Here is a 26,429-nt window from a genome sequence, read left to right as displayed (position 1 = left end):
TTTATTATGATTTATTATTAGATCAGTACAGTGTTCATATTTTATTTTTTTATTCCCCATGGAAACAAGTCTTGTCGCATTTTAGTGAATTCTCGTGCAAAGAAATTGGCAGGGAACTGTTTTGTGCAGCTCAGTGAAGAGATCAGCTATAGCAATAGAACAAAACGCTGCTTCCAACATGCCTCCGCCGCCTCTAAGGAAGCTGGAAAAGCTGTAATGATAAATATAGATTATCAATTCTACAAAATAGGAACGTAATTTGAATTGAATCAGTCGGAGCTGAAAGGCATTAGGCCAGTTTTTGCAACTTTTCAGGAGAAAGAAAAACATTATTTCGTGAAGAAAACCAAGTAAATTTATCAAATGTTTATGTTAAGCTACAGAATGATTACCCAGCCTATGTGTGCCACAATAGAAATACACATTCAGTGTTTCATACACATTAAAAAAATTATTTATAAAAATTGACTTAAGCTCCGTGGTTGCTACTTACACTTTATAAATGTTTTACATATTTAAATATTACATGATATTTTATTATAATACTACTCCAATTTAAACAGAACCCTATTTTACATGAGATAGGTATGTTAGGGTTATAAATACATTATTATAATATTTATAGAATTTTACAAATCTACAAATTCAGCAAATCTGTTTATTTATATACATGAATGAATGAAATGAAATTAAATGAGATGAAATTAAAGACTAAAATACAATATTATGTTTCAGTTAACAACTTCCATGAAATATATACAATATTATAACCTAAGCAAACATCTAATCCAAATATTCATTAGAATGTAATTTAAATTTCTGTGGGTTGAAATTTCTGAAGTCGTTACACAGCTTTCGTGAAACAACGTTGTTACAAGCAGTTTCTAACTTTTATTCAACATATTTATCATGAATTTATTGTAAATTATCATCCTAATTAATTTCAGCAACTATTAAATTAAACATTCATAACAAATGTAAATAACTGTAGAGGAATGATAGATCACATAGAGGAGTTGAAGAGAAGTAATACGGCTCCCCGTGAGAGAGTAGAAATTGCTCTTGGTGCCCAACCCTGACATAGACCAACAAAATCTACAACAGATGATACGGATGTATGCTCTTCTAAAGAGGACGCATAACCCATAGAAGACGTGTCATCGAGCGTTATGTTTCTTAACAAAAAGTGATCCTCTATGTGATCTATCATTCCTTAAAGTTCGTCGATGAGGTCCTATTACACTCTGTATAATTAATTATCTGATACACTATGATTCTGATTTTGATGCCCACTGCAGATATTTACTTATTTCTGAAAAAAATTTAACTGTTGTTAATTTATATATTTTCCATTGTTTGATTACAATTAAATCAAATTTAAACAGTTATTATCCACATAGTGAGATTCATCATTATTCTACAAGACATAATTACCACCTTGTGACCCCTACAGTTAGATTAGCTAAGTTTAAATAATGGTTAATATCAATAATTCCATTATCTATTTTTAATAACTTACTTATAGTGCACATATTGTCTATTTTAATAGATTTAAATGTGTTATTCGTGACTGGCTAATCAAAAACCATTTTTATGACATAAACGAATTTATGGAAACTAGTGTTGATATATTATTTTCGTTTTTTCTTATTTTTTACTTTGCGTATGTATCTATGATACAATAACAATAAATCAATAACGAGTTGTAATAAGCAATAAGCGAAAATTAATTAAGGAAAGGGTTCATATGACAGTAATTAGCGTAAAATAGTGTCAGGAGAGGATCATAATAATAAAATCAATACTATAAACAGAATGATCCATTTTCGTATAAGTAAAATCAATCCGTGGGTGTATCAGAATTGAAAGTGTTTTTATATCGTAGTATTCACTACCCAGTATCAGACAAACGGGTTACGGGAAACATACTTGCTTACTTACTTACTTACTTACTTACTTACTTACTTACTTACTTACTTACTTACTTACTTACTTACTTACTGGCTTTTAAGGAACCCGGAGGTTCATTGCCGCCCTCACATAAGCCCGCCATTAGTCCCTATCCTGAGCAAGATTAATCCAGTCTCTATCATCATATCAATCCTCAAATCCATTTTAATACTATCTTCCCATCTACGTCTCGGCCTCCCCAAAAGTCTTTTTCCCTCCGGCCTCCCAACTAACACTCTATATGTATTTCTGCATTCGCCCATACGTGCTACATGCCCTGCCCATCTCAAACGTCTGGATTGAATGTTCCTAATTATGTCAGGTGAAGAATACAATGCGTGCAGTTCTGTGTTGTGTAACGTTCTCCTTTCTCCTGTAATTTCATCCCTCTTAGCCCCAAATATTTTTCTAAGCACCTTATTCTCAAACATCCTTAACCTATGTTCTTATCTCAAAGTGAGAGTCCAAGTTTCACAACCATAAAGAACAACCGGTAATAGGCCTATAACTGTTTTATAAATTCTAACTTTCAGATTTTTTGACAGCAGACTGGATAATAAAAGTTTCCCAACCGAATAATAACAGGCATTTCCCATATTTATTCTGTGTTTAATTTCCTCCCGGGAAACATAATGAAAGAAATTTCCATAGTAAGAGCAGGAAACAAAAATTATTAATGCCACAAAACGACGGAATGAGTGTCACAGTTTGCCACATGTTGTGTCTACTCACCTCTGGGTCTGCATTGTACATACACTTCATGAATTCAAAGGCAAGGTCACAGGCGTCCAGCTGGGCGAACTCTGCAATGGAAGTAGTAGTGGCGAGTAATAACCCAAAATATAGGTGAAGCAATTTGCTAGATGATTATTATTATTATTATTATTATTATTATTATTATTATTATTATTATTATTAGGATATTTCAATGTAATATTAAGAGTTTCCGTGAGTAGGTTACAAGCCTGTTGCACAGTAATCCAGTGGTAGGGCTGCTACCTTATTGTTATTCGCTGCTGATGACGTTATGAACTTTCTAAGGCTCGATAAATATTGAATATAATCGCCCGCCATTTTGGTTCTTTCACTGGCGTTCCCAGAAAGCATACGAGGACATTATTTGCCGCACCGTTAAACATTATCATGTCATAGTTCCTATAAGTCAATCAATTGCCCTGTAACTTTTAGGATACATAGATAAATGTCTAAGGACAGCATAGAAAAAATCCTAAATCAAAATCTTTCTTGGAAAGTGAGAAAAAAATTATTAACTTCAAAGTGAGCCGTCCAAAATAGACATTGACTTGATAAGCGACAAACGTTTTTTATTTTTCACGTTAGATAAGGGATCGAAGCGAGAGAAATTTTTAGAATGAATGGAATTTACTTTTAAAAATGGCTGCTTTTTAAAATCTTTACTGGTTTGCGAGTTACGGCACGTTAAAGATTTTTTTGCCTGGCGGACACTTCAAACGTTCCATTCTTCTCCATAACAACACTTAAGATGCTTTTATTCGCTTCTCTTCACTTCGTCGTAATGTCTACGTTTCTGCTCCCATATAATGCTACACTCCACACATAGTACTTCACTAGTATCTTTCTTAGTTCTTTCTCCATAGGTCCGCAGAATTTCTATTAAAAGGCTTCTTTGCCATTGTTATTCTCCTTTTGACTTCCTGGCAGTAGCTCATGTTACTCTTTATAGTACAGCCCAAGTATTTGAAGTTGTCCATTTGATCTACTGTCTCACTTAGAATTCGCAAGTTTATCTTCAGTAAAACCTTGACGCTAAAAAATAAACTTCAAGAGACAAAATTGTTTTCCGACGAAAGAATGGAGAAGTTTATTCTTCGGAGATGTCAATTGAAAATGAGATGTCGTCTCAGAAAAGAGAGGACATCTGGTCACCTCATTGGAGAAACCCCTGCTAATGGTCGCAGAAACCTCATATCCGATGCATCTAGACGTCTTTTCTTGTCTCTTTTTGTCAGTTTCCATATCTCTGCTCCACAAAACATTTATCCCTATGGTTCTTCACATCCATTGCTATTTATGCTGCTATTTGACGCGATTACGTTTTTCTGTTCAGTCCAGTATTGCGGTCATCCCGAGAAATCGGGCGACACAAAATCTTGTAAAATTTTTTCGCAGCTGTAATTCAAAGACTACTGAAGCTAGCAAACGTACCCAAGTGGAATACTAAATGAAAAGAGGAGAGACGGGATAGGAAGAAAATAAGAAAATTCAGAAGGAAGTGCGAAGGAAAAGAAAAAATGGACGATACATATCAGAAAATAGGAAAAAGGAAAGACTATGAGAGGTTAAAAGAAAGGGGAGAGGAAGAAAAGGAAAAATTAACAGTAGAAAAAGAGGGAAGACGAAGGACAATATAGGTTCTTTATGTCGGTTTAGGAGTTTTAGCGTATTAAAATATAGCGGACATTTATAGGCATTTTACATACTATTGGACATTTTTGCTGGTGACTTTTTTTTTAAAGTAGGTAATTTAAATGACCAGCTATAGCAGCGGTGGCGAAAATGTAATCGTGCGCCGAGCCACTGTGTAACCTGCAACGTGCATAGCACCTATGGAGGGAGGCGGACACCCGAAAGGGAAGTGAAGCAACTGTCTGACTTATTAACGGATTTTCATTTTCCTTACGTCAAGCACTTAAATATAATTTTATACAGTACAAGGCCACAAACGTTTATGTTTATTACGTGTAACGAAGAAAGAAATGAACAATATCACAACCTAAAATTAACTGTCTTCAGAATGTATCTGCGACAAAGTTTCAAAATCAGAAATTATGTCACTTACTGCCAGTCGTAGTTGATCACGAAGGTATTTGTCTGTCAGTCGTGATCTAAATTTGGCTTTTAGTATTTTAATTGTTGAAAATATTTTTTCACAAACGTAAGTTTTAGCGAACATGGCTTCAACAGAGCAAGCGAAAGAACGAAGCTTCGGATATTTATTTTTTGGCAAAGATTTGAAATTTCAACATTTGTCAAGTCCTTATATCTAGCTTTCATTTGACATCACATAGTAAATCAGTGAGTTCAAATTGAAGAGCTAACCGCATTATTCGTATATCTGCTGAAAAAGGGTCGACGTACAGAGATGATGATGATGATGATGATGATGATGATGATGATGATGATGATGACGATAACAATAACACTTAACCTTTTAATGTTTCATCAGTAACATGTAGTATAATGCCGTTTTATGTTACACAACCGTTTTCCTCGTAATACTTGTGAACAAATCATACATTTAACCCAAATAAGCCCAAAAATTTTTTGTGATAAAAATACAGTAGCACATTAGTTACTCTCAAAAATCGGTTAAATGATGTTGAAATAAACTGAAACAAGGAACGTATATTTTCTAAAGCTAACAAATAGTACCAACATTATCGCACAACTTATAAAATGTCCCTAACACCAACAATGACATACTATCGAATATCCTTAAAAAAAAGGACGGTGGGAAAATCTGGGTTAATATTCTCATCATATTGACAGCAAAAAAATGCGTCCTCCCATCCTACTTGGAACTTTCGTACATTATTTCGAGAGAGACATATGCCACTCGCAGGTCAGAGACAAATGCAAATGGAACGGAGTTTGACTCCAGTGAGTGAGAGGGTGGGGGTTGGCGGAGGTTAGAAGCAAGCGAAATGCACAGCTGTCACTGCGAGCCACAATGTCTTGCGAGTCACATTCTCGCTACGGCTGAGCTATAGCCAGCGTTGTCGCTCTAGAAATAGTTATTAAATAGTTAATGAAGCTATAACTAGCAGTACTGTAGGTTAAGTATCACTTTTAAGCAAAACTCTATAATTTAACGACCCACAAACTTAAAAAAATTTGATACCTGACGACAGACTAATTATTTGTTTCTTTATTTATTTTCTTGTAATCAAGGATCAGTGTACTAGAAACCAACTGACCTGACATTCCTCCAGCTGAAAGTGAAGTTAGGTCCAAGAAGAGCATCTTAAATGTTCTTCTCCATAAGATTACGGGGTTGAAGATCGTCTTAGTTGACAGTGTCTACTTCCATTCAAGAAATGTATTTATTTTTCACTTTTGAATAGCCTATAGCCGCATATGGATGACGGCGTATTTTATTAAAAAGGACGCCATATGATTGGCAATGTAAAGTTATATATGAGCGCAGTGACATTCCCGGTGAATTTCAGAATAATAACCAGTACGTCTTGTAAATATGTTCTCTGCATGGACTTACCTTCTCCTATGTGACGACATTTTTCCATCGCAACTGTTAGCTTTTGAAGCATATCCGAAGGTAACATTTTCTTCCCATATGCAAGGGCAACGTCGTATGTCAACTTTCCTTTGCTTGACATCTGGAACCGTGGATTAAAAAAATCAGTTAAACTTTAAAGACAATTTTCAAAACATTAGGAATCATATATATTTAAAGAACAATAAATACAAAAACATTGGAAATTTGACAACTGTTTTAATCCATTATTCTAATCAGAAATTTGACATTGTTTTGCTGCACTAATTTATCTATACATCTTAATTACACAACTTTTAACACTGTATCATTTCGGAATATGTATGATAAGAACTTTCTTGTGTTAAATATTAACGTACCTTGTTAACATGTTTCGACCTATTTTCGGTCATCTTCGGAACTGGTCGTTGTTGGTCTTGGCGCCTCTTGTTTCCTGTGTGGGTGCGTTCGTAGTGTAGAGTCGAAGAGTGTATGTGTTTTGAAATTGAGTTGTGTGTTGAGAATATCGCTGGGGTGTGTTTTCGTGTGTCTGTATATTTCATATTGTTCTAGTGTGTTGAGTTTCTGGCTTTTTGGTTGGATTTGCAGTATTTCCATGTCTGTGTTGATGTCTCTGTAGGTGTGGTTGGCATTTGTGATGTGTTCTGCATATGTAGAGGTGTTTTGTAATTTTGTTATGGTTGTGATGTGTTCTTTGTATCGTGTTTGAAATGATCTGCCTGTCTGTCCTATGTAGATGTTGTTGTAGGTGTTACATACTTCTACATAGGACAGACAGGCAAATCATTTCAAACACATTACAAAGAACACATCACAGCCATAACAAAATTACAAAATACCTCTACATATGCGGAACACATCACAAATGCCAACCACACCTACAGAGACATCAACATAGACATGGAAATACTGCACATCAAACCAAAAAGACAGAAACTTAACACACTAGTACAATATGAAATATACAGACACACGAAAACACACCCCAACGATCTTCTCAACACACAACTCAATTTCAAAACACATACACTCTTTGACTCTACACTACGAACGCACGAACATAGAAAACAAGAGGCGCCAAGACCAAAAACGGATAGTTCCGAAGATGGCCGAAAATAGGTCGAACATGTTAACAAGGTATGCTAATATTTAACACAAGAAAGCTCTTATCATACATATTCCGAAATTTATCTATGTCTGGTTTTATATCGGTTATTGGAATTCGGACAAGTGTGTAGCTGTGATTCTTGTTCTTATTCTTGATTTCAAATGCTTCATTCAGTTAAATAGCTGCTCATACAAGTAAGTGCTACCAAATATGTTCAGCATGAACAATGTATTTTTTTTTTTCATACTTCAGGATATTTTTTGGAGAAACATACATAGAATAGAAATGAATAAGCAATAATCCTAAGAACTTCTTTTTTAATGTTGAATCAATCTGAAGGTCTGCAACTTCCAGTACAAATACAACCTGATAGATGTATAAAACTAATATGCAATAGTTGCAACAATTTCTACATTAGACAAACTGGAAGATCTTTTCAAACATGTTACAAAGAACACATCACTAAATCACACAACAATTCAACCTACGCAGAACACATAATAAACTCCAATCACAACTACAGCAACACAGAAACTTTTATGGTAATACCACAGTCTACTATATACAGTCGCGAAGCTCAATATGTAGTAAAAATGCAAACATGGGTAGTTGCCCACCACTAGGATCGCTACAATCGCCTCATCATCACAGATCTCTCCTAGCAGATGACAAAATATGTTACACTTTCGTTGTCGTGTTCTTTGGAAACATTAACACCTTCCTTCCATTATTGAAATATTAAATGGATAAAGTTCATTTATTATTTTAAAGAAGTATATTAAATTCCACCATAAACTCGAAGATACCTGCAAGAAATAGTTTAAGATTATTTTTGTTTGTGCAAAACGAACTGAAATTTACTATAATCGCTTCACTCATTCAAGATTATAGCGATAATGAACTATGAATCCAATAAATATTAATTTGCATTTCCCTTTACAACAATAATATAATAACAATAATAATGGAAATATGAATTAATGGGAGTAACTTACGTGTACCGGTACTTGTAGTGTAGGCTTACGTAGTTAACAAAGTGGGATGATGTTAAGCAATAATAATCACACCAGAATTGTAAATAAAACGTGATCAATAAATTTTATTGTAGCAGACTTACTTTTTCTTCGTCTCTAGTAAAGTAACAAATAAAAATAACAACAAAATTAACAGCTAATAATTAAAAACATATCCTTTGAAAAAAAAAAAGTAGATCTAAGTTGTCTGAAAATGTACAGTTATTCAAGGAATCAGCTGATACAGACGTAGAATTAGTGCAAAGCTTTTGTTTCTCAGCTGCAGGTAATAACAGAACAGGTTTATTTGAAACATCAAATAAAGTTGGAACTGCATTCCAGATTAATTTATTTTTGTTTTCATTCATAAATTGTGTGTTTTGGAAATGAAGAGAGTAACAGTTTATATTATTATAAAGATATGGTTCATTCTTTATCATTCTTTGTCATTAGATCTTCCCTCCTGCTGTTTATTAACCACTTTTTACATCTAGAAGTAAAATAAAAAAATAGATGTTAGGATTTTTCTTCACGAGCATCAATGCGAAATACGCAACGACCTAGCACTCGATGGAAATACGACTCAGTCCACTCTAAATCCAAAGTCGACCGTGGACAGTCTATTGTTTCTAGTTGCTACCCGCTTGGAGAGCTTTATCGCGAGATTTGCAAAAAAATCACGTCAAGCTTCGCGACTGTATATAGTAGACTGTGGTAATACTACACATTCAATCAAAAAACCAAACACTCGGTACTCTTGAAAAATACGAAATGTTTAAACACAAACAAACACACAATACATCCTCAACACTCAATTGAATTTTAAAACAAACACCCTTTACGATACAACACTACTAGTTATGAACACATCCCACTATAAAAGGAAGCCAGAAAATGCGCGGAAACTCACTAGAATTCGGAGGATGGTACAGATTACATCGAAACTATTCAGTCATGTAAAATAACACAATTTAAATATTAACACAGTGAATGTGTTATTTATTTCATTTAAATATATTATTAGTTCATCAGTTACAATATTTCATCCCGGACCGCTTAAAATAAGCCGATGGACCGCGGCTTGGAAACCCCTGCTGCAAGGGATCACTAGGAGTCACTTGAACTGTGATTTATATTTGGGAAAGATGTGAAACATGTATTATCTTGTTTACATTCCACAGAACTAAGAACTGCAATTGAGAAAATTAACACCGGCTATACTTAGAAGTAAGAGTGAGATGGCAAAGGTAAGAACTTTATAGTTGACAGTTTATTAGAACTGGCATGTGATGGTCAGTTTAATAAAAGTTAAGCCAAAATGTCTCTCTCATTTATTCTAATTTGAAGGAAATAAATTTATATTTAACAAAACTTACCCCTTGCCCCATACCCAATACACATCTCATGTAGCACTGAAACACAGTAAGATCATAAGGTTTTAGAAGCACTGTATATACAGACGTGGAAAAATGATTAGAATAGACGTATTTTAAGTCCATTGGTCGAAGTTGTATTGAGGAAACTACACATAACATGTTACCATTGTCTTGAAACGCATTATCTACAGCATATACTGTAATACAAGGATATTTGGTTACCTACAGTATGACAACACTGTCTTTTCAAATCCTTTTATTTGGTTTCGGGTTTCCTTCAGTGACGATTCAGTATTTTCATATGAATGAGAAACCAGTCAGTATGTTAAAACGAAAGGAGAAGCATTTCACCCAGAGTGTGTAAAGCAAATGGTGAAACATCCAACTTCGTTGATAGTCTGAATTGTGTTTTCTTGGGTTGGAGGTTAAAATGTCCTTATACAAAAATGTCCACACTATATTAATGCCCACTCAATTAAATGTCCATTGCAAAAAAAGTCCAGTTTATTCAGTGTCCGATAATTTGATTACATAAATGTCCATTGTAAAAAAGGTCCGTTATTATTTTTTCTTAATTCTACGAATTTTTTTATTCTGTATGAATAGCATGCAAATAGCGTTTGTCTTACTTATTTTTGTACTCATTGTGCCTCATTATATTTTCTACTCCTCTTTGGTTGGTAATATTACAGGGTGTATCTATATATGTATCCATAAATGTTGGGGCGTATTCATAATAAAAAGTTCATGTGAACATGGGTCCGCAAACCCTTCGTTATGGAGTTATGAAAGGAATTTCCCGTAGTGACCCCTGATTATGTAATTCACTTCAAACTTGCATTTTTCCCGCTTTCTTCATTACAGTTGGTCATGACATTTGTTTTGTTTTGTCTGATTTGGTGTATTGGTGTAAAAATCTAAAATCCTTGGTGTATTCAACACCTGTACTTAATATCGATGTTCTGAGGGAGCGTATCCAAAATGGATTTGATCAAATCCGTAACACCCCAGGACATTTGCACAGAGTACGGCAAAGCATGGAACGCAGGCTCAGGGCATGCATCGAAGCAGGAGGAAGTCACTTTGAGCAATTTTTGTAAATGTGTGTTGTTAAATGTATCATATGTACCATTACCAATAAACCCATAACTGTCTAACGAAAGTTTGCTGACCCATGTTCATATGAACTTTTTGTTATGGTTTGGTGTCAGGATGTTCTGTTCATGAGTTCTATTTTCTTCAGCATTTACATTTCTCTTAAGTCTGTTTCTCTCAGGAAGCCTTGCAAAAGTTCATCTTCAATTTATCCGTTGACCTCTCTTACAATTCTGGGTAGTCCCTTCTATAGCTTTTCTGCAGCTCTTTCCTTTAGTGCCGTATTTACCTGCAGAACTTGAACTGGAGCAAGATCTGCCTCAAACAAATATTGTCTTCATCCATCTTTTAACTTCGTTATGCTATTCAGATCTGAATTGCTTATACATCTTGGATTACAAGTGTTTCTTTTCACACACCTCCAATACAACTTATTGCCGTTTCTACTTCTGGAGTGATAGTGGTACATGTATCCATCTTTTACAAAAAAAAAAAAAAAAAAAAAAAAAATTCTGCGAACGAATGGTTTGGGTCATTTAATTGAATCGGTTATTTCAGAAACCACACATGTGACACTTTTAACGCTTTTGAGTTAGGCTTGGATTCCTAGAGAGTGTACCAGGATGCATCGTTTGGTGACGAAATCAGTCATGTTCTTCATCTGTAAACCTGTACAGAAATTATTAATAGTGAAAATGGAGGGTTTTTTTTGTATTAGCCTACTGTTCACTCATTGTGACGTTCCATTTCATTTTTATATTTCAATATTTACACATAAACAAGAAGTCATATTTTACTTTCCACAATAATGGATTTCCATTAGGTGTTTATCTATCAACATAAAGAAACAGCGTAACTTTAAAATTATCACATTTCTTCAGAAAATATTAAACATACCTTCATCGTTATTCACGTGTGCTCTACATATGTGTATAAGATAGTGCTATATTGAAAATGTTGAAATAAACAAGAACTATATCACCCATCAAAGTGCATTATATAAATATGTGTGTGTGCGTGCGTGCGTGTGTAGAAAGTTCTCAGCAAATAAGCAGCTCGTAGTTTAAAGTGAGTATAAAATAGAATTATACCCTCAAACAAATTAGCAAAACAAAAATCAATACAAATTCCAAGAAAGAATCTAATACATTACAAAACAAATTGGTAATTTGCACGTTTAAAACACCTCGAAATGCAATAATTCTTAGATGTAAAACACAAAAAGATAACAAGGAAATTAAATAACTTTGACAGAATACACGATATTTGAGTACTGTAAGACTTTTCGAAGAACTGTAACCAAAAGTATTTCTTAGATTATTAGCTTACATTATTATTCAAGGTAGTTTTTTTTTGTTCTGAAAATTTAATTGTAGAAAAATAGAGATAGTTTTGAGCACTAAAAATTAGGGAAATTCATTTTTTTTTCTTAGCAACTAATGACACTTTCACCTTACAATTTGACATGCTCAGTATTCACTGCTTCTGTAATTATAGACTATTTTCAGATTTATCAAAAGTTCTACCATTATAAGTAATTATCATAACAAAAAAGTGGCCGTTTTTGTGCACTGATGTACTGTTTTTTTTATGATAATGTCCACAAATATGAATATTTCTGAGTTATTCTTCTTTCTATTTCTTCTTGAATGTCAAATGAACAATATGTCTACAATATAAGTTTTTTTTTAATTTCTTATGAGAAGTTAAGTTTTTTATGTTTTAGGTTAAAAAAAGTTTAATAAGCTATAAATTTTACAGCAATAATTGTAGTTCGATTTGCTTACAAGTATTAAAGATAGTTGCATGCAAAATTTTACTGCGGTATCTTATAAACTTACAGAGTTATCACAAAAACTGTTTTGAAAAATACAAGTTATGGGAAATGAGCGTTAAACATGTTTTATGTGTGGAGAGCTAAATAAGCGCACGCTCATAGTCATATTTACCAAAATATTGTATATATCGTAAAAATTCCTTCACTGACATAAAGATAAATGTCCAGTCCTTATACAAAAATAACTTGATAATAAAAACTTTTTTGCCCTCAAACCTGTATATCTCCCCTTAAAAAAACAATGTCGCTGAAGATATAAAATCATACAGATCTTAATGAAAAGCATATAGGCTACATAAAGAATGAATTGGCAAAATTTCTGAGAAAAGTCTACTATTATAATCCGACGAGCGGAGAAGAGATGAAAGGTTGGAACATAGTGATCAGAAAATTTTTAAAATTTGATTGTCGGAATGATAAGTGAGGTCCAAATATTCAATATAAATATAATAATATTGTAATGATATAGGTAGATGCTTAAAACTTAACTCTTACATACATAGGCCTAAGTGGATTTCGAATGTACAGTAGTGGAAAAAAAAGCGGACTGACCCTTGTAGCTGATTTCAGAGCCTTGTTCACTTACTGTAGAGCACGATAGACTGGTAAGTAAGACTTTCGTGGTTCGAATCCTGCCTGGGAAGGAACTTGTTTTGTTCCTTATTCTAATTTATTCCCAATACTTTTCGATTGCAGCGATATTTTACTACTTAATTAACTTATTATTCCCAGAACATGAATTTTACCAGGAATCGAAAAGTATTGGGAATAAATTTGAATAAGGAACAAAAAAAAGTTTCCACGAAAGTTTTAGTTGCCAGTCTATCGTGCTCTGGAGTGAACAAGGCTCTGAAATCAGCTACAAGGGTCGGTCCGGTTTTTTTGCCACTATTGTACATTATACAGTAGATGTATGGATACAAAATTTTTTCTGTGTACAGTATTACAGTATTATTGCGTACTAAAATTGCCAGTTCCATTTTCTTTTCAAGGAAAAATGCATTCATTTGTGAGCCTAAAAACTCTTCAAAGCAAATTGATTTAGATTTTTGTTTTATATAATCTGTTAAATTTGCCTTACCTTTAGTTTCCTGTCATCTTGAAAGTCACCCGCGTTAACTGCATCAATTAGATCTGAAAACGTAAGAGATCTGTGAGAATCGAACGCACTCTCAAATGATTCGAATGGAAGAAGAAAGAAAACCAAAATAAGTGATGGAGGCAATGATAGAAGAGAGAAGAAGGAAGGAAAGATCAAGGACGATGTATATGGATAATATTGAGATTATGGCAAGGAAAAGAGGGAAAGGAATTGAGAACTGAGAAGAATTGCGATGGATAGAGAGGAATGGAGGAGATGGATCGAGACAGACCCGACGCTGGACGGTTTTCGTGTAAATTTAATTTAAAAACCAATAATTTTAAGCCATTGAACGATGCGAAAAGATTTCAACATTGCCAGAGAAGGAGAGGCTCACCTAGGACAGTCTTGTCAAGGTCACTGGACACTACGAGAGGGTTGTGATTTGATTCGCGTGGTAATTGTAGCAACTGTCTCCTATAGAAATTATCTACTACGAACTGCAACCTTGGGATAGGTCTACTTACAAAAATGTTAAATTTATTATACTATACGTAAAATCCAGAACTCTGTGTACAATATGTTCGTATTGAAATAGATTCATACAAGTAGTTTACTTCGAAACTGAAATATTGAACATGCTTATTGAAAAATATTTAATTAGTTAATTACATAATATATTATTTTCCTCGTCACATGATGAATAATAGGGCCTAAACTATTGCAATTTTTAATATTTTGAACTATGGAAAACAGGTTTATAAACATTCGATTTTTGAAATCACTGACATTTAATTATCTCACACTTAAATATTGCACAAGAAAATGTCTACTTCCTTCATATATATAAAATTAAAAAAGAAATAGCCGCCCTAAATATGGGTTCGATAGATCGGCCTACTAATCAATTCACAATGAACAAAGCAATTATGTGACAATTTGAAAAACAAACATTAAGATAAGTTAAATAAGAAAACATAGGAAATCATTTACAATAAAAGTTTCTTGGGTACAAATAATTCCTAATTATAGCTAAGGATGATTTTAACACATGAGATCCTATGGCATCAATCGTTGCATCAGAAATTTTAAATTGTTTAAGTTGATGTAAAGTTTCTCGTGGGATCGTACCACGGGCACCGAACATGAGCCCAAAAACTGTCCAATGTGTGATGTGGTATTGTGCTCCAAGATGCTGACAACAAGGCTCATATATGACTTGTTTTTCACGACACACCTCCTGTGGCTGTTGCTCATACATTTCGAAACGGATTGTGGGATCAAGAATGACACCCTTATCCTTCTGCCGATCAATTATGATGATATCAGCACGTCTAGTAGAGCCATCAGAAGAGATGCAACCAACCTCCTCATAAACCTCATGGGAAGTATTCTGACGGATTTAAACTGCGATGAGAGAACGAACCGTATTATGTCTGTTGATTCGGAGCAATTCTCCATGATGGCAGAAACCCAAGATGTGAGGAAGCGTTTCTTGCTCCTCGCATCTGCAACGGGTTGAGTCAGGAGTTCTACCAGGGAGAGTACGTACAGGTATTGTATTACAGTTAATCTTCATGGCTTGCGTCCAGTGACTGCTCGAAAGTCCCTTTTTGGTTGAGATCCACGAATTACCTATCTTCCAGTGGGAATAGAAAACAACTCCCAAACCTTTACTTTTCAATTTCCTCCATTGATGAAAAGAATCTTCACGCAATGCTTTTCTTAGTTTTTGAGAAGAAATACGTTCAGAGCAATCGAAGGTAATTGGTAATTGTTTGATGCAATGTTCAATTTCGTTTGGAAGATTCCGAGTGGCTACCTACATGAGGGTTTTCAACGTGTAAAAGTCTTTGACAAATATTTAAATGCTGAAGGTAAGCTTCCCACTAAACTTTAACCCTTAAATTGGCAAAACTTCATTTCTCACTCTAGTTTATTAAACCGTGTCGGATTGTAAAGAAAACAACTATCGCAATGTCCATATTTTATATGTTGTGCAATATTATAGTATTGTGAAATTTTAATTTTCCTACCAATTTTTTTCTATTGTTTTATTAAAATTATAGCATATAGCCTTTTAACCTGTTGTATCCTATAGGATACATTGCCAATTTAAGGGTTAAAAAATCTTTAGATATTCACAAATTATCAAGGTTGTACTTTTTGCTTCCATTAGAAAACTTCATTATAACATTACAATAATTATACACCTTTAAGAAAGTATACTCAATCAATAGTAAAACAAAAATAAAAAATGCAACCTATGTTTTTAGTATGTTTACTATGACAAGAGACTAACAACTTAACTTCGAGCAATCGAACTCTCAGCTGAGCTGTCTATCATATGACTACTGTAGAAATGAAGAACCACGGCTATGGCTCACTTTAACATGCCTGACATAGGGAAACAGAACTGAGTTTGTTGATCTCGAACGTCTGTATTACGGAAAGAAGGAAGAGGGGTATGTTAGTGACGATGTTGCCAAACTGTTGAAACTTCCAACTTAATTTTCCAATTAACCATGCATTTCATCACAAAACGTAATATAGGATTTATATTAATTTAAGTGTACCCTATCGTCTCTTTCAATCTGCAGGGTTATTTCACTTCTACCCTGTGTACTTCCCCAGTTACGGTGTATTTGAGTATATAGTCTGTCCGCTCTTAGTTTTGGTTTTAATGAAAACATTAACCACGTGCCGTCTCGTGCATGGAACTGGTGTTTCTTACCCTCCTGAGTCCTGAGGGTATAGTATACTATACTGGACTTCATACGAGATTATGATATAAGATGTATGTGCAGAGATCCGAGGTAAAGTATAATATACCTGCATTTGTGTCCTAACTGTAACCTGCAGAATTTTTTCAGTATTTTCCCTCATGTCAGTAACTTTTTTGAAGTGTAGAATTATATTGAACTTAAAAAAATAAAACAACAAATGTCTGATGACTCACGATGATTATGCCCAGGCTTCGAGACTTCGGACCCAATAGAGCAGTTCAGTGGGAAATCCACATAACCCCGTACTGAGTATAGTGGTAAAGCGTACAGTGGGTTGGGGTACTGTAGAATGAATACCAACAAATACGCAAAGGAAAACGCTCTGGATTTGAAGGTTCTGACGAATAATTTGGTTTTCATACAAACTGTGTCTGAAACTATTACACGGTTAGAAAAGTTAGAGCAAGAGATGCCGGAAGCCCTAAAATTAATTTAGAAAATGATGCAGAGAATTAATGAGACATCAAATACAGCGGTTACTGAACGTGCAAAACAGAAGTAGAAATCAATTTTATGTAAAAATAACGGATATGGAACATTGTGTAACATAAACAGCAAATTAGTGGACATAGAGTCACCCGAGTATAAAGGACTGTCTCTTAGAGACTGCAATGATGTTAGGTTTTTCGTTTTGCTCCTATCACGTCATGCGATGTAAAGCGCAGCTTTCTACAGTACAAACTTTGGCAGATAATCGAAAAAGATTTACGTTTGAGACACTGAGAATGTATCTTGTAGTAGGTACATTGCAATTCGGTACTGTAACTGTACTTCCTAAAGATGACCAGTAGGATAAATGAAACAATTAAAATTGCTACATGCTTATTTGCACCATTAACACTGTGTACAATTAAACACAAATGCTTATAAAAGACAGGAGAATAAATGCTTTTCACATTATTTTGATATTATCATTGTGTAATGTATATTTACTTTCAGAATGTACATATGTGTGTTTATCCACACTACCGTACTCTACTCTAAATAGTAACGTTGTTACAGCAACACATCTATCTACCTGCAGCGAGTCAATAACCTATAGTACATGCACAGTAAACTTATTGTATCGGGTCCAAAGTCTCGAAGCCTGATTATGCCACAGCATATAAGCCACTAAAATAATCTTAAATTTGAGCCTTTAAGAGTGTCAGTAGTACACGAACTGCAACATAGAGATAATATCAGTCGTGTAAGCTTTTGCTATTGGATTTTGGGAAATGTTGCCGAAGGTCATGGTATTGTGGACCCAGAATTAATTTGATTTACAAACGAAGCATGGTTTCATTTACACAGTCATATTATATCTCAAAACAATAGATATGGGATACAGAGAACCCAAAGATCGAGAGATTTCTGTGGGTTGTGTTCCAATCTTTCTTCTATTTCATGCATGTAAGTGCATGCTGTGGTCTTTAGCTGTTTTTATTCATTGCTGATCCCGTTTCTCTAAATTTTTAACGAGGTTGCGTATGGTGTTGCTATGTGGAACGGTAACATTAGGAAATTTTCTTGAAAATCGTCCTTATTTACCTTTCCACAATCACTCTTTTTCAGGTAAGTCTCTAGCATGAAAATTCTTTGCTCTGATTTAAATTTCTATTATACCATGTGAGCAAACTAATTCCAAAACTTCACTAACGCAATCAGAAGAATAACACGCTATCCAATGTAAACATAATCACTCCTACAGAGAGACTAAACTGGACTGCCGAGCTTGCGAGAGACAAACCGCGTGTTTTATGGCCTTCGTGCCTGTCGCGCGCCTCCATGTCGACCTATATTATGTAAGCGAATATTTTCTAATTAAATAACTTATTTATTTGTTCCTTTTTTTTTGAGAAATCTTGTAGAGACCTTTATGCTAGTAATATATTTTTAATGAGTTATCTTTCTGTGACGTGTTACCTGTAGAAACCCCACTCTTGGGCTGGCACGCTTTTCTTATCATGCCAATTGCTTTCTTTAGTTGGTCCGGAGTAAGAGCCTGGAATTAAAATAATCTTAATGAATACAGATTTCAAATACTGAAACGTTATATGATCCTTGTGTTAAGATATTAACAATTTCATTCGTGACACAAACTTTCGAAAAATGTTAAATTTTCTTTGGCAGGTGCATGATTCCTGTGAATGGTCTTCTCTTTTGTTATATGAACAATATTCTAGTTGCGTATCTCAGAGATTATGCAAACATTTTGTAAAGAATAGTTGATAAATAATTTCACTGGTATTGTAAACTTTGCAGCGAGAAACTTCAGTGGAATACAAGACTTTATAACAGCAATAATACATTTACAATAATATTGATTGTGCATTTTCACTAAACTAGAGTCTAAATTGAAATATTGTACTGCGTTTGTGACAGATGTTGTACATGTAACATTAGGTTTATACAGGGACATCATTTTATTTTTACTAACATTTTTAATATTAACCTGTCTATACCTTTAGAGAACCGGAAACACCGCTTGCTCCCCCCTCCAAGACTGGAGTTCGATGATACTGGCGTAAAACACAAATCACTCTACTAGGTATAGGAAGGAAGAAAAGTAGTTCATCCATTTACGTATACTAGGAAATATCGCGATTTTGAGTTTGATAATTTTCATTAGGTTTTTCTTTAATCAAAGTACAGTACTGGATTAAGAATAAGTGTTTTTACTCACGAAGTGAGTTATCCATGCGAACGTATTCATTATGCAGTGTAAATTATACTGTCTACAGCACATTAGCGTACAATATAGAGAAATAAGTTAAATTGAAAAATAATCATAATATGAATATTTAAACACAATTTTGAAAATGGTGGTCGTTCATTTCGATACAGGCTTCAGTTCTTTTGTGCATATTATCGCACTATAGACTATTGCATCTAATTCCAATTGCCAGTTTCGTCCTTCATACTAGTAACTCATGTTGAAATAATTCTGTATCTACTCTACGTACTATAAATTCAATCTTCACTTCTGCCCGACCCGAAAATATAAAATTACTCAGACATGCTATCTACTGTCCGTCCAAGTGGTTATGCCGCAGGATTGTAGAAAGGGAGGAAATCACGTGACAGTTAATTATTTAACGAGGCCCTTTTATTTAAGTTAAATTAAACAGCTGTATAATATTATGTAAACTTCCAATTCCTAAGAGAAATTAATGTTTTCAGAAAAGAGCTAAGACAGCCCAGCTATTACAGAGGGGCGAGCAGAAACAGGTGGGGGAAATCGGGATGCGATGTAGGCAAACGGACAGTACCTGTGCGAAAATATGATTCAATATTGAAAGCTCTTTCGTCACTGGAAAACGCGAACATATTTCTGGAACGTACTATACTCAGTAACTCAGTACTGCTTACTATCTGCGGTCTTGGTTCTGTGTGGAGTTGGACCTTCCTTAGTAGAAGGGGTGGGAGTGAAGTACATTCAAAAACTCAGATACAATAAAAATTGAAGTAAAAATAAAATGATGTCCCTGTACTTATACACATATACATATGTCATATCTTGAATAAAAGAATAGCTGGTGTAATAAGTGTTGGGTTGACAACTATGTTTGTGCGTCAACAGTTTTTCCGATATCATGTCTTATTATTAGACAGTGGATGCGGGATGATTTATCGTTGAATGTAGGTGCACATCGAGCCCCTACAGCCGAGGCTGCGCAGAAGTTTTATAGTAGGGACAAATTGAAGCTTGCGTCCGCCGCCGTGCTTTGGGAGAAGCATCGGCTAGCAGACGGCTGCACTGTACAATGCTGAATGTTTAATATATATGTTTGGTATCTCTTACAAATCAATCTGAATGGATAAATGAAAAAAAAGATCTTATTAACATTTAAAGCGATCACGTTAAAGACATAATCAAGCTTAGTTACTGTTAGTTTGACATGAAACGAAAGAAAACTGTAACAATTTGATACCTTAACTAAAGATGTTGTATAGTTATTTGACAACATACAGATCGAACAGAAATACAAATGCGTATTGTAGGAATAGTTCAGATGAAAAGAAAATTATTATTATTAACTATTATTAACAAAACACTGCCTGTGTAAGACGTTACATTAGGCCTACATTGTAAACACGTTTGCTTTGATGTGGACGAGAAATGAAAAATTATTATTTATTCGCTTCCTTTTCACATAATATAGGCCTACACCTGTAAAATAGAAATACGTACCTAATGTTTTAGTTAGAAATATAAGTAGGCCTACCGTGCAATAGCTTATTATCACAGCTGTAGAATGAAATAAACGTCACATGCATGAATTAGCTAATTAGTCATATAATAGAACTCAGGCCTAGTGTACAAAACATCTTGCCTATTGATTTATTATTATTATTATTATTATTATTATTATTATTATTATTATTATTATTATTATTATTATTGACTCCGTTAAATATTATCTCAACATTTTTATGTAAAGTCGTGTTGTACTGGTAACCTTAAGCTGTGTGCTAACATCTGCTCTTTATGTAGTACTTTCTTTTATTTGGTTATTTAATGACGCTGTATCAACTACTAGACTATTTAGCATCGATGGTATTGATGATAGCAAGATGATATTTGGCAAGACGAGGCCAAGGATCCGCCATAGATTACCTGACATTCACCTTACGGTTGGAGATATAGTAAGAAAAAACCCAACCAGGAAATCAGCGGGAATCGAACCCGCGACCGAGCCCGACTAGGGACCGACAGTCCTTAGCCCACTGAGCTACGTCAGTAGATCTTTATGTACTTTTATGGTCAGTTTAACAAATTTAAAATATGATTCTCGGGAGGAATCTTGGATCCATTTTCTAAAATATGTTCTTATAAGTGTAGAAAGATTGTACAAGTGTTCTACTTCTAGAGCACGTTGTTTTCACACGATGTATGAGTGGGTGGTAATATGCCATTGAACTGTCAACATCTGTATAATCGCTCTTTCAGTTAAGCGACATATTTCTATAATCTCAGATGATGGTATGGCAAGACTCCCATTATTCTTTCGTTAAAAAAATAAAAGAGATTCTGTTTACTGCTGGTAGGCTACGTACCATAAATTGAGTCTTTAGATTTATTACACCATATTTTTATTAATGATTTAACAACTAATCCAGCAATGAATACAATCACATTTTGACAATATTGTGTCATTGAGAATGATGTAAGAATGAGGGAATTGCAATCAATGTCTGCAGTAGAAGAGTCATATCGCCTCTGATTCTCAAAACACTGAGGATTATTATTACAGTGCGTTAGGTGTTTGGAAAATACCATTGGGTATATAGACATTTTTAGCGGACATCCCTCTCTTTGTAATATAATTTAAATAAATTATTTACGTATTTTCGTACGTATATAAAAAAACATAAGTAAAAATATGCCATGTATTCGGTCATAGGAAATAGAAATAAACTAATAAGTCTATTTATGAGCAATATAAGGCGTTTATATTTAAAACAATGCTTAGTTACAATATTTAGATTTACTTCTGTTATTTTATATTATACGTTAGAAAATACATAAATAAGTTTAGTTATATTACAGTGAAGGAGGAAATCCACTAAGAAAACGCCTATATACTCAATGGTATTTTCTAAACTCCAAATGCTTTATAGAAACAATCATTCGTGCTCCCCAAACATGGCGTCGCGCGAACCTGCGCGAGAGGTTTCAAATTTGTACACGACACCAGCGCCAATTGTGTGTCTAGATATATAACTACAACGTCTTTGGTGCACATTTACAATATGTTACATTTTTTTCATTCAGACCATTGGCTCAACAGGTTTTAAACGTAGACGACTCAACATGCTACTGTATCTCCGTACAGTCAGGAGGAAAAGAAAAATAACGTACTGTACTAGCCTATACTCGTATACCTTGCAAGTTCAGTCCTCGTCATCATTGATGGGATCACTCAATTTCTTTAAAGGAATATTTGCACTGAGCATCATGCTGCACTTGTGGGTTAGACCCACACCACTAAATGATGATGATGATGATGAAGAAGATGATGATCATGATGATCATGATGATGGTGATAGTTCCTCAGATTTCATTTCAACGCATTTCCTGTGCGATATACTGTTGCAATGTTTCTCTATAGCTTCAGTTGTTCTGGTTTTTATTTCAATTTTACATACATTACACACGATATTGCCTTCGTTAATACATAAAATGTTACTCTCATACTTCTTAATTGCATTTCTTATTTCTAAGCGAATTTAACGTTTTGACTTCGACATTATGAATGGATCAGCACTACACTATTCAACTCGTACTAAATGCTTGAGCAGGATAACACAACTGCACACATTGCGTTCCAATGTGGACGGGGGTTCCTTCGTTATGTAAGCTGCTGTACTCGCCAGGTACACGAAAGACGAACGGCGCGGCACGTGCCATATACTCCGATACGAAACAACTTCACTTTTCCTTAAGTCAGCTCGCATCCACTGTCTACTTTTTATTATTGTTTTGTTTTTATACATCTTGATTACACAAGTTTTAACATTATATCACTTCGAAATACTCGTAAGTATTATATGTCTTTCTCGTGTTAAATTTTACCGTACCTGGTTAACATGTTTCAGACTGTTATGAGTCATCTTCAGAACTGGTTGGTGCTGGTTTTGGCGCGACAGACAGGCAGATCATTTCAAACACGTTACAAAAAACACATCACAGCCATAACAAAACTACAAAACACTTTCACATATGAAGAACACATCACAAATGCTAACCACACCTACAGAGACATAAACACAGACATGAAAATTCTACAAATTCAACCAAAAAGTCAGAAACTAAACACAATAGAACAGGCCTGCACAAACAGCGCTCAACGAGCGCGCACGCTCCTTCAGAGCGGGAGAGCGGTGTTTACCGCTCGCCGAAACGGAGAGGAAGATACGTCAGAATGACATAGACTTGCTATAGGTAGAGGAGAGGGAAACGACCACTCAGTTATCTAGTAGAGTGCAGTGTGTAGGCCTATTCTCAGAAACTGTTTCACGTTGCTTACCTACTGCTACATTACAGTATGGAGGAATATAAAAGACGGAACATAACATTTAACGATTAACGATTTATAGTTCGAACTTACTGATCTTCAATGCGGCCTAAGGGCTAAAGATAGTTTGAATAATACTAAAAGCCTGGTTGAGTTTTACAAGACTAAATATTAGCAATAATATCCACGACTACACAGGCTGGCTGTGAAAATGATTGCTATGTTTGGCACAACATTTATATTTGTGAACAACTGTTTTCTATAATCAACTTTAATAAAGGCAGACATCGAACATCTGTAACTGATGTTTAATTACTATCAATAGGCTATTGTTCCTTTCAGCTGCCAACAGCATAAAACCTCGTTTTGATGTACTGATAAATAAAAATATAACAAAATGATATTGTACATGTAAGTAGCCATAGAATTTCTATTACTTCTGTAAAATAAATATTTCTTTATTAATTAATAATAGTCCAAGATAGTTTTGCAAACACAGAACGGGAATTCATTTCATAAGGACTCGTAATAGTACTTCCTTTTGTGTTTATTTTGTACGAGATCACCCCTTCTTCCAGTCCACCCTTATAGAGAGCGCAGCTAATATCCGCATTCCGCTCATGAGCTGTGAGCCGGCTCGGAGAGCGGAAACCTTGTGCAGGCCTGCACTAGAACAATACGAAATATATAGACACACAGAAACACATCCAAATGCAATTCTCAACACACAACTCAATTTCAGAACACACTCACTCTTTGACTCCACATTACACTATATAAACACACCCCCACAGGAAACACAAACAAAAGACGCCAAGACCAGCACCAACCAGTTCTGAAGATGACGCATGACAGGCTGAAACATGTTAACCAGGTACGGTAAAATTTAACACTAGAAAGGCATATAATACATATTCCGAATTGTTTTGTTTTATTGTGTTGGTTTGCGTCTGTATGCAATAACTGCTAGTTTCTTGCAATGAACAGCAAATTAACCACAGAACAACGTGTTTTTGTGCTACAACGTTGGTGGAAGCATAGTAAAAACACATTCATTCATTCATTCATTCATTCATTCATTCATTCATTCATCCATAATGTTCTGCCCAATGGCAGGTCTTTCACTGTAAACCCAGCATTCTCCAGTCTTTCCTATTTTCTGCCTTTCTCTTTGCCTCCCGAGAAACAGGGCTTCCTTTTTGAACAAAATCTGTAAAGGAATGTGCAGTCAAATGTAAACTGAATGTAATTAAATGTAAGGAAGTGTTTCGGGAAAGAGACTTTTAACCCACCCTGTATATTAACGATGTTAACATTAAATTTATCATTTTACGATGCATTATAGAAAATGCTATTTTTTATCTCTAAAATACAGATAACGAGATTTTTAATAAATAGTCTACGCGTTTAAAACATCCATTATATCTAGTGGGCGTTGTTGAGCAGAGATTTCTCCTAAACCTTTGCTCAAATTCTGATATTCACTATTTACTAGTTAATTTATGCGGAAATAGTGCGTAGCCTATGAAATATAATATTTTAGTACATAATTAATTAGTTTCTCTTTCAAATTAAGATCACATTCATACACTCCATTCATTCATACACTTATTCATTCATTCATTCATTCATAGTTCTCTGCCTCAGGGGACCTTTTGGAGATTGTGTGAAAACTTGTTCAATATTTGTTTCTTCTGGAATTCTGGTAACATTGTCGATCCAACTGAGTCATCATACATTAATTTTTAAACATACTTTAGACTCACTTTAAGTTATAAATTTAATTTTTGTTCAATTTTCTGTCTGACGTAAAATTTCTCTTTGCAATACGTTGGCATAATGTTGGCCAATTTGTAAAGCATCACGTAGAAGTATTAAAATCCGTTTTGTTGTCATAGTATATATAATTGTTTTGCCAATTATTTACTTATGACTTTTAGCGAACCCAGAGGTTCTATAAATTCTAATTTTCAGGTTTTTTGAGAGATGACTGGATGACAAAAGCTTCTCAACCGAATAATAACAGCCATTTCCCATATTTATTCTGTATTTAATTTCATCTCGAGTGTCATTTATATTTGTTACTGTTGCTCTACCTCTTCAAAGGATAAATTTCCAACTTTTATATTTTCATTTGTTTTTCCAATTAGGAATCTTACATCTAAAAATCATTCGAAGCATACTACCCGATACCATTGCTTTAATATTTCATAATTACGAAAGCGAAGATTAGTAATTTTCAAGTCGTTTAAAATGTTTTAAAAATGTGGCACACGATGGTGTTTCCAACGCCTATTTCTGTTTTCAGAATCGCAACCTTGTACTCATATCTGATGTGAATACTGATTAGAATATTTCTAGAAGAAACTATGTCACACATTACAACTTCCAGTTACAAAACATTTTTGGATTATTTCACTAATAGATTCTCTAGTATAATACTAATTTAAATTGTATCTTAGTTACTGATTACAAATAAATAATTGTACTTACACCAGATGTCTCTTTCAATGCTATCGCGAGAATCACCATCGTTATAGAAAGAATTACATTTGGAGTCATTTTTATTCTGATAGGAACTATCGCATTCAGAGCCAGCTGTACCTTTTATACCTCTGTTAACTTTGTTCACTGAAACCAATTTGTGGTCTTCCGGTGTGCTTGACTTGGAGATGTGCGTTTTCTACTCCATCCAGGCGCGTCGACAATTAAGGTAATTGCTTTGCTTTCGTATTTCCATTTCCGCACTTCTATGGTCACTAAGTTGGGACCTGGCCATGACATAAGCAGAAAGGTTTTTTTTTTTTTTGTTTAGTGTATTTATACACTTTTTAAGATCTGTAGTCATGTGTAGAATCTTTGGGTATACCAGTAGGCCGATTTTTATTTCACGATTGTGGAGTTCC

General features: G+C 34.5%; 1 protein-coding gene across 1 annotated transcript; it reads right to left on the bottom strand.

The window, feature by feature from the left end:
• Window positions 1-26,141, bottom strand: LOC138698818 (general odorant-binding protein 72-like). The gene is made up of 7 exons (XM_069825038.1): window positions 26,017-26,141; window positions 18,428-18,506; window positions 13,737-13,789; window positions 9,724-9,759; window positions 6,209-6,329; window positions 2,683-2,753; window positions 1-211 (listed from the first exon to the last, which is right to left on the bottom strand). Exons 1-7 carry the CDS (start codon window positions 26,083-26,085, stop codon window positions 194-196), a joined length of 447 nt encoding a protein of 148 aa, XP_069681139.1. The 5' UTR covers window positions 26,086-26,141; the 3' UTR covers window positions 1-193.
• Window positions 26,142-26,429: the final 288 nt, after the last annotated feature.

The sequence above is a fragment of the Periplaneta americana genome, chromosome 4, assembly GCF_040183065.1.
Source record: "Periplaneta americana isolate PAMFEO1 chromosome 4, P.americana_PAMFEO1_priV1, whole genome shotgun sequence".
Lineage (NCBI taxonomy): Eukaryota > Metazoa > Arthropoda > Insecta > Blattodea > Blattidae > Periplaneta > Periplaneta americana.
This window is presented reverse-complemented; position numbering and strand designations above follow the sequence as displayed.

Bases quoted from the DNA above. Each gene is read 5' to 3' on its own strand.
- LOC138698818 (XM_069825038.1), bottom strand. From the start codon at position 26,085: ATGACTCCAAATGTAATTCTTTCTATAACGATGGTGATTCTCGCGATA. The intron at 18,507-26,016 runs GTAAGTACAATT...TTTTAATTCCAG, and splicing joins CATTGAAAGAGACATCTGGT to GCTCTTACTCCGGACCAACT. The intron at 2,754-6,208 runs GTAAGTCCATGC...CTTCCATTGCAG, and splicing joins ATGTCGTCACATAGGAGAAG to AGTTCGCCCAGCTGGACGCC.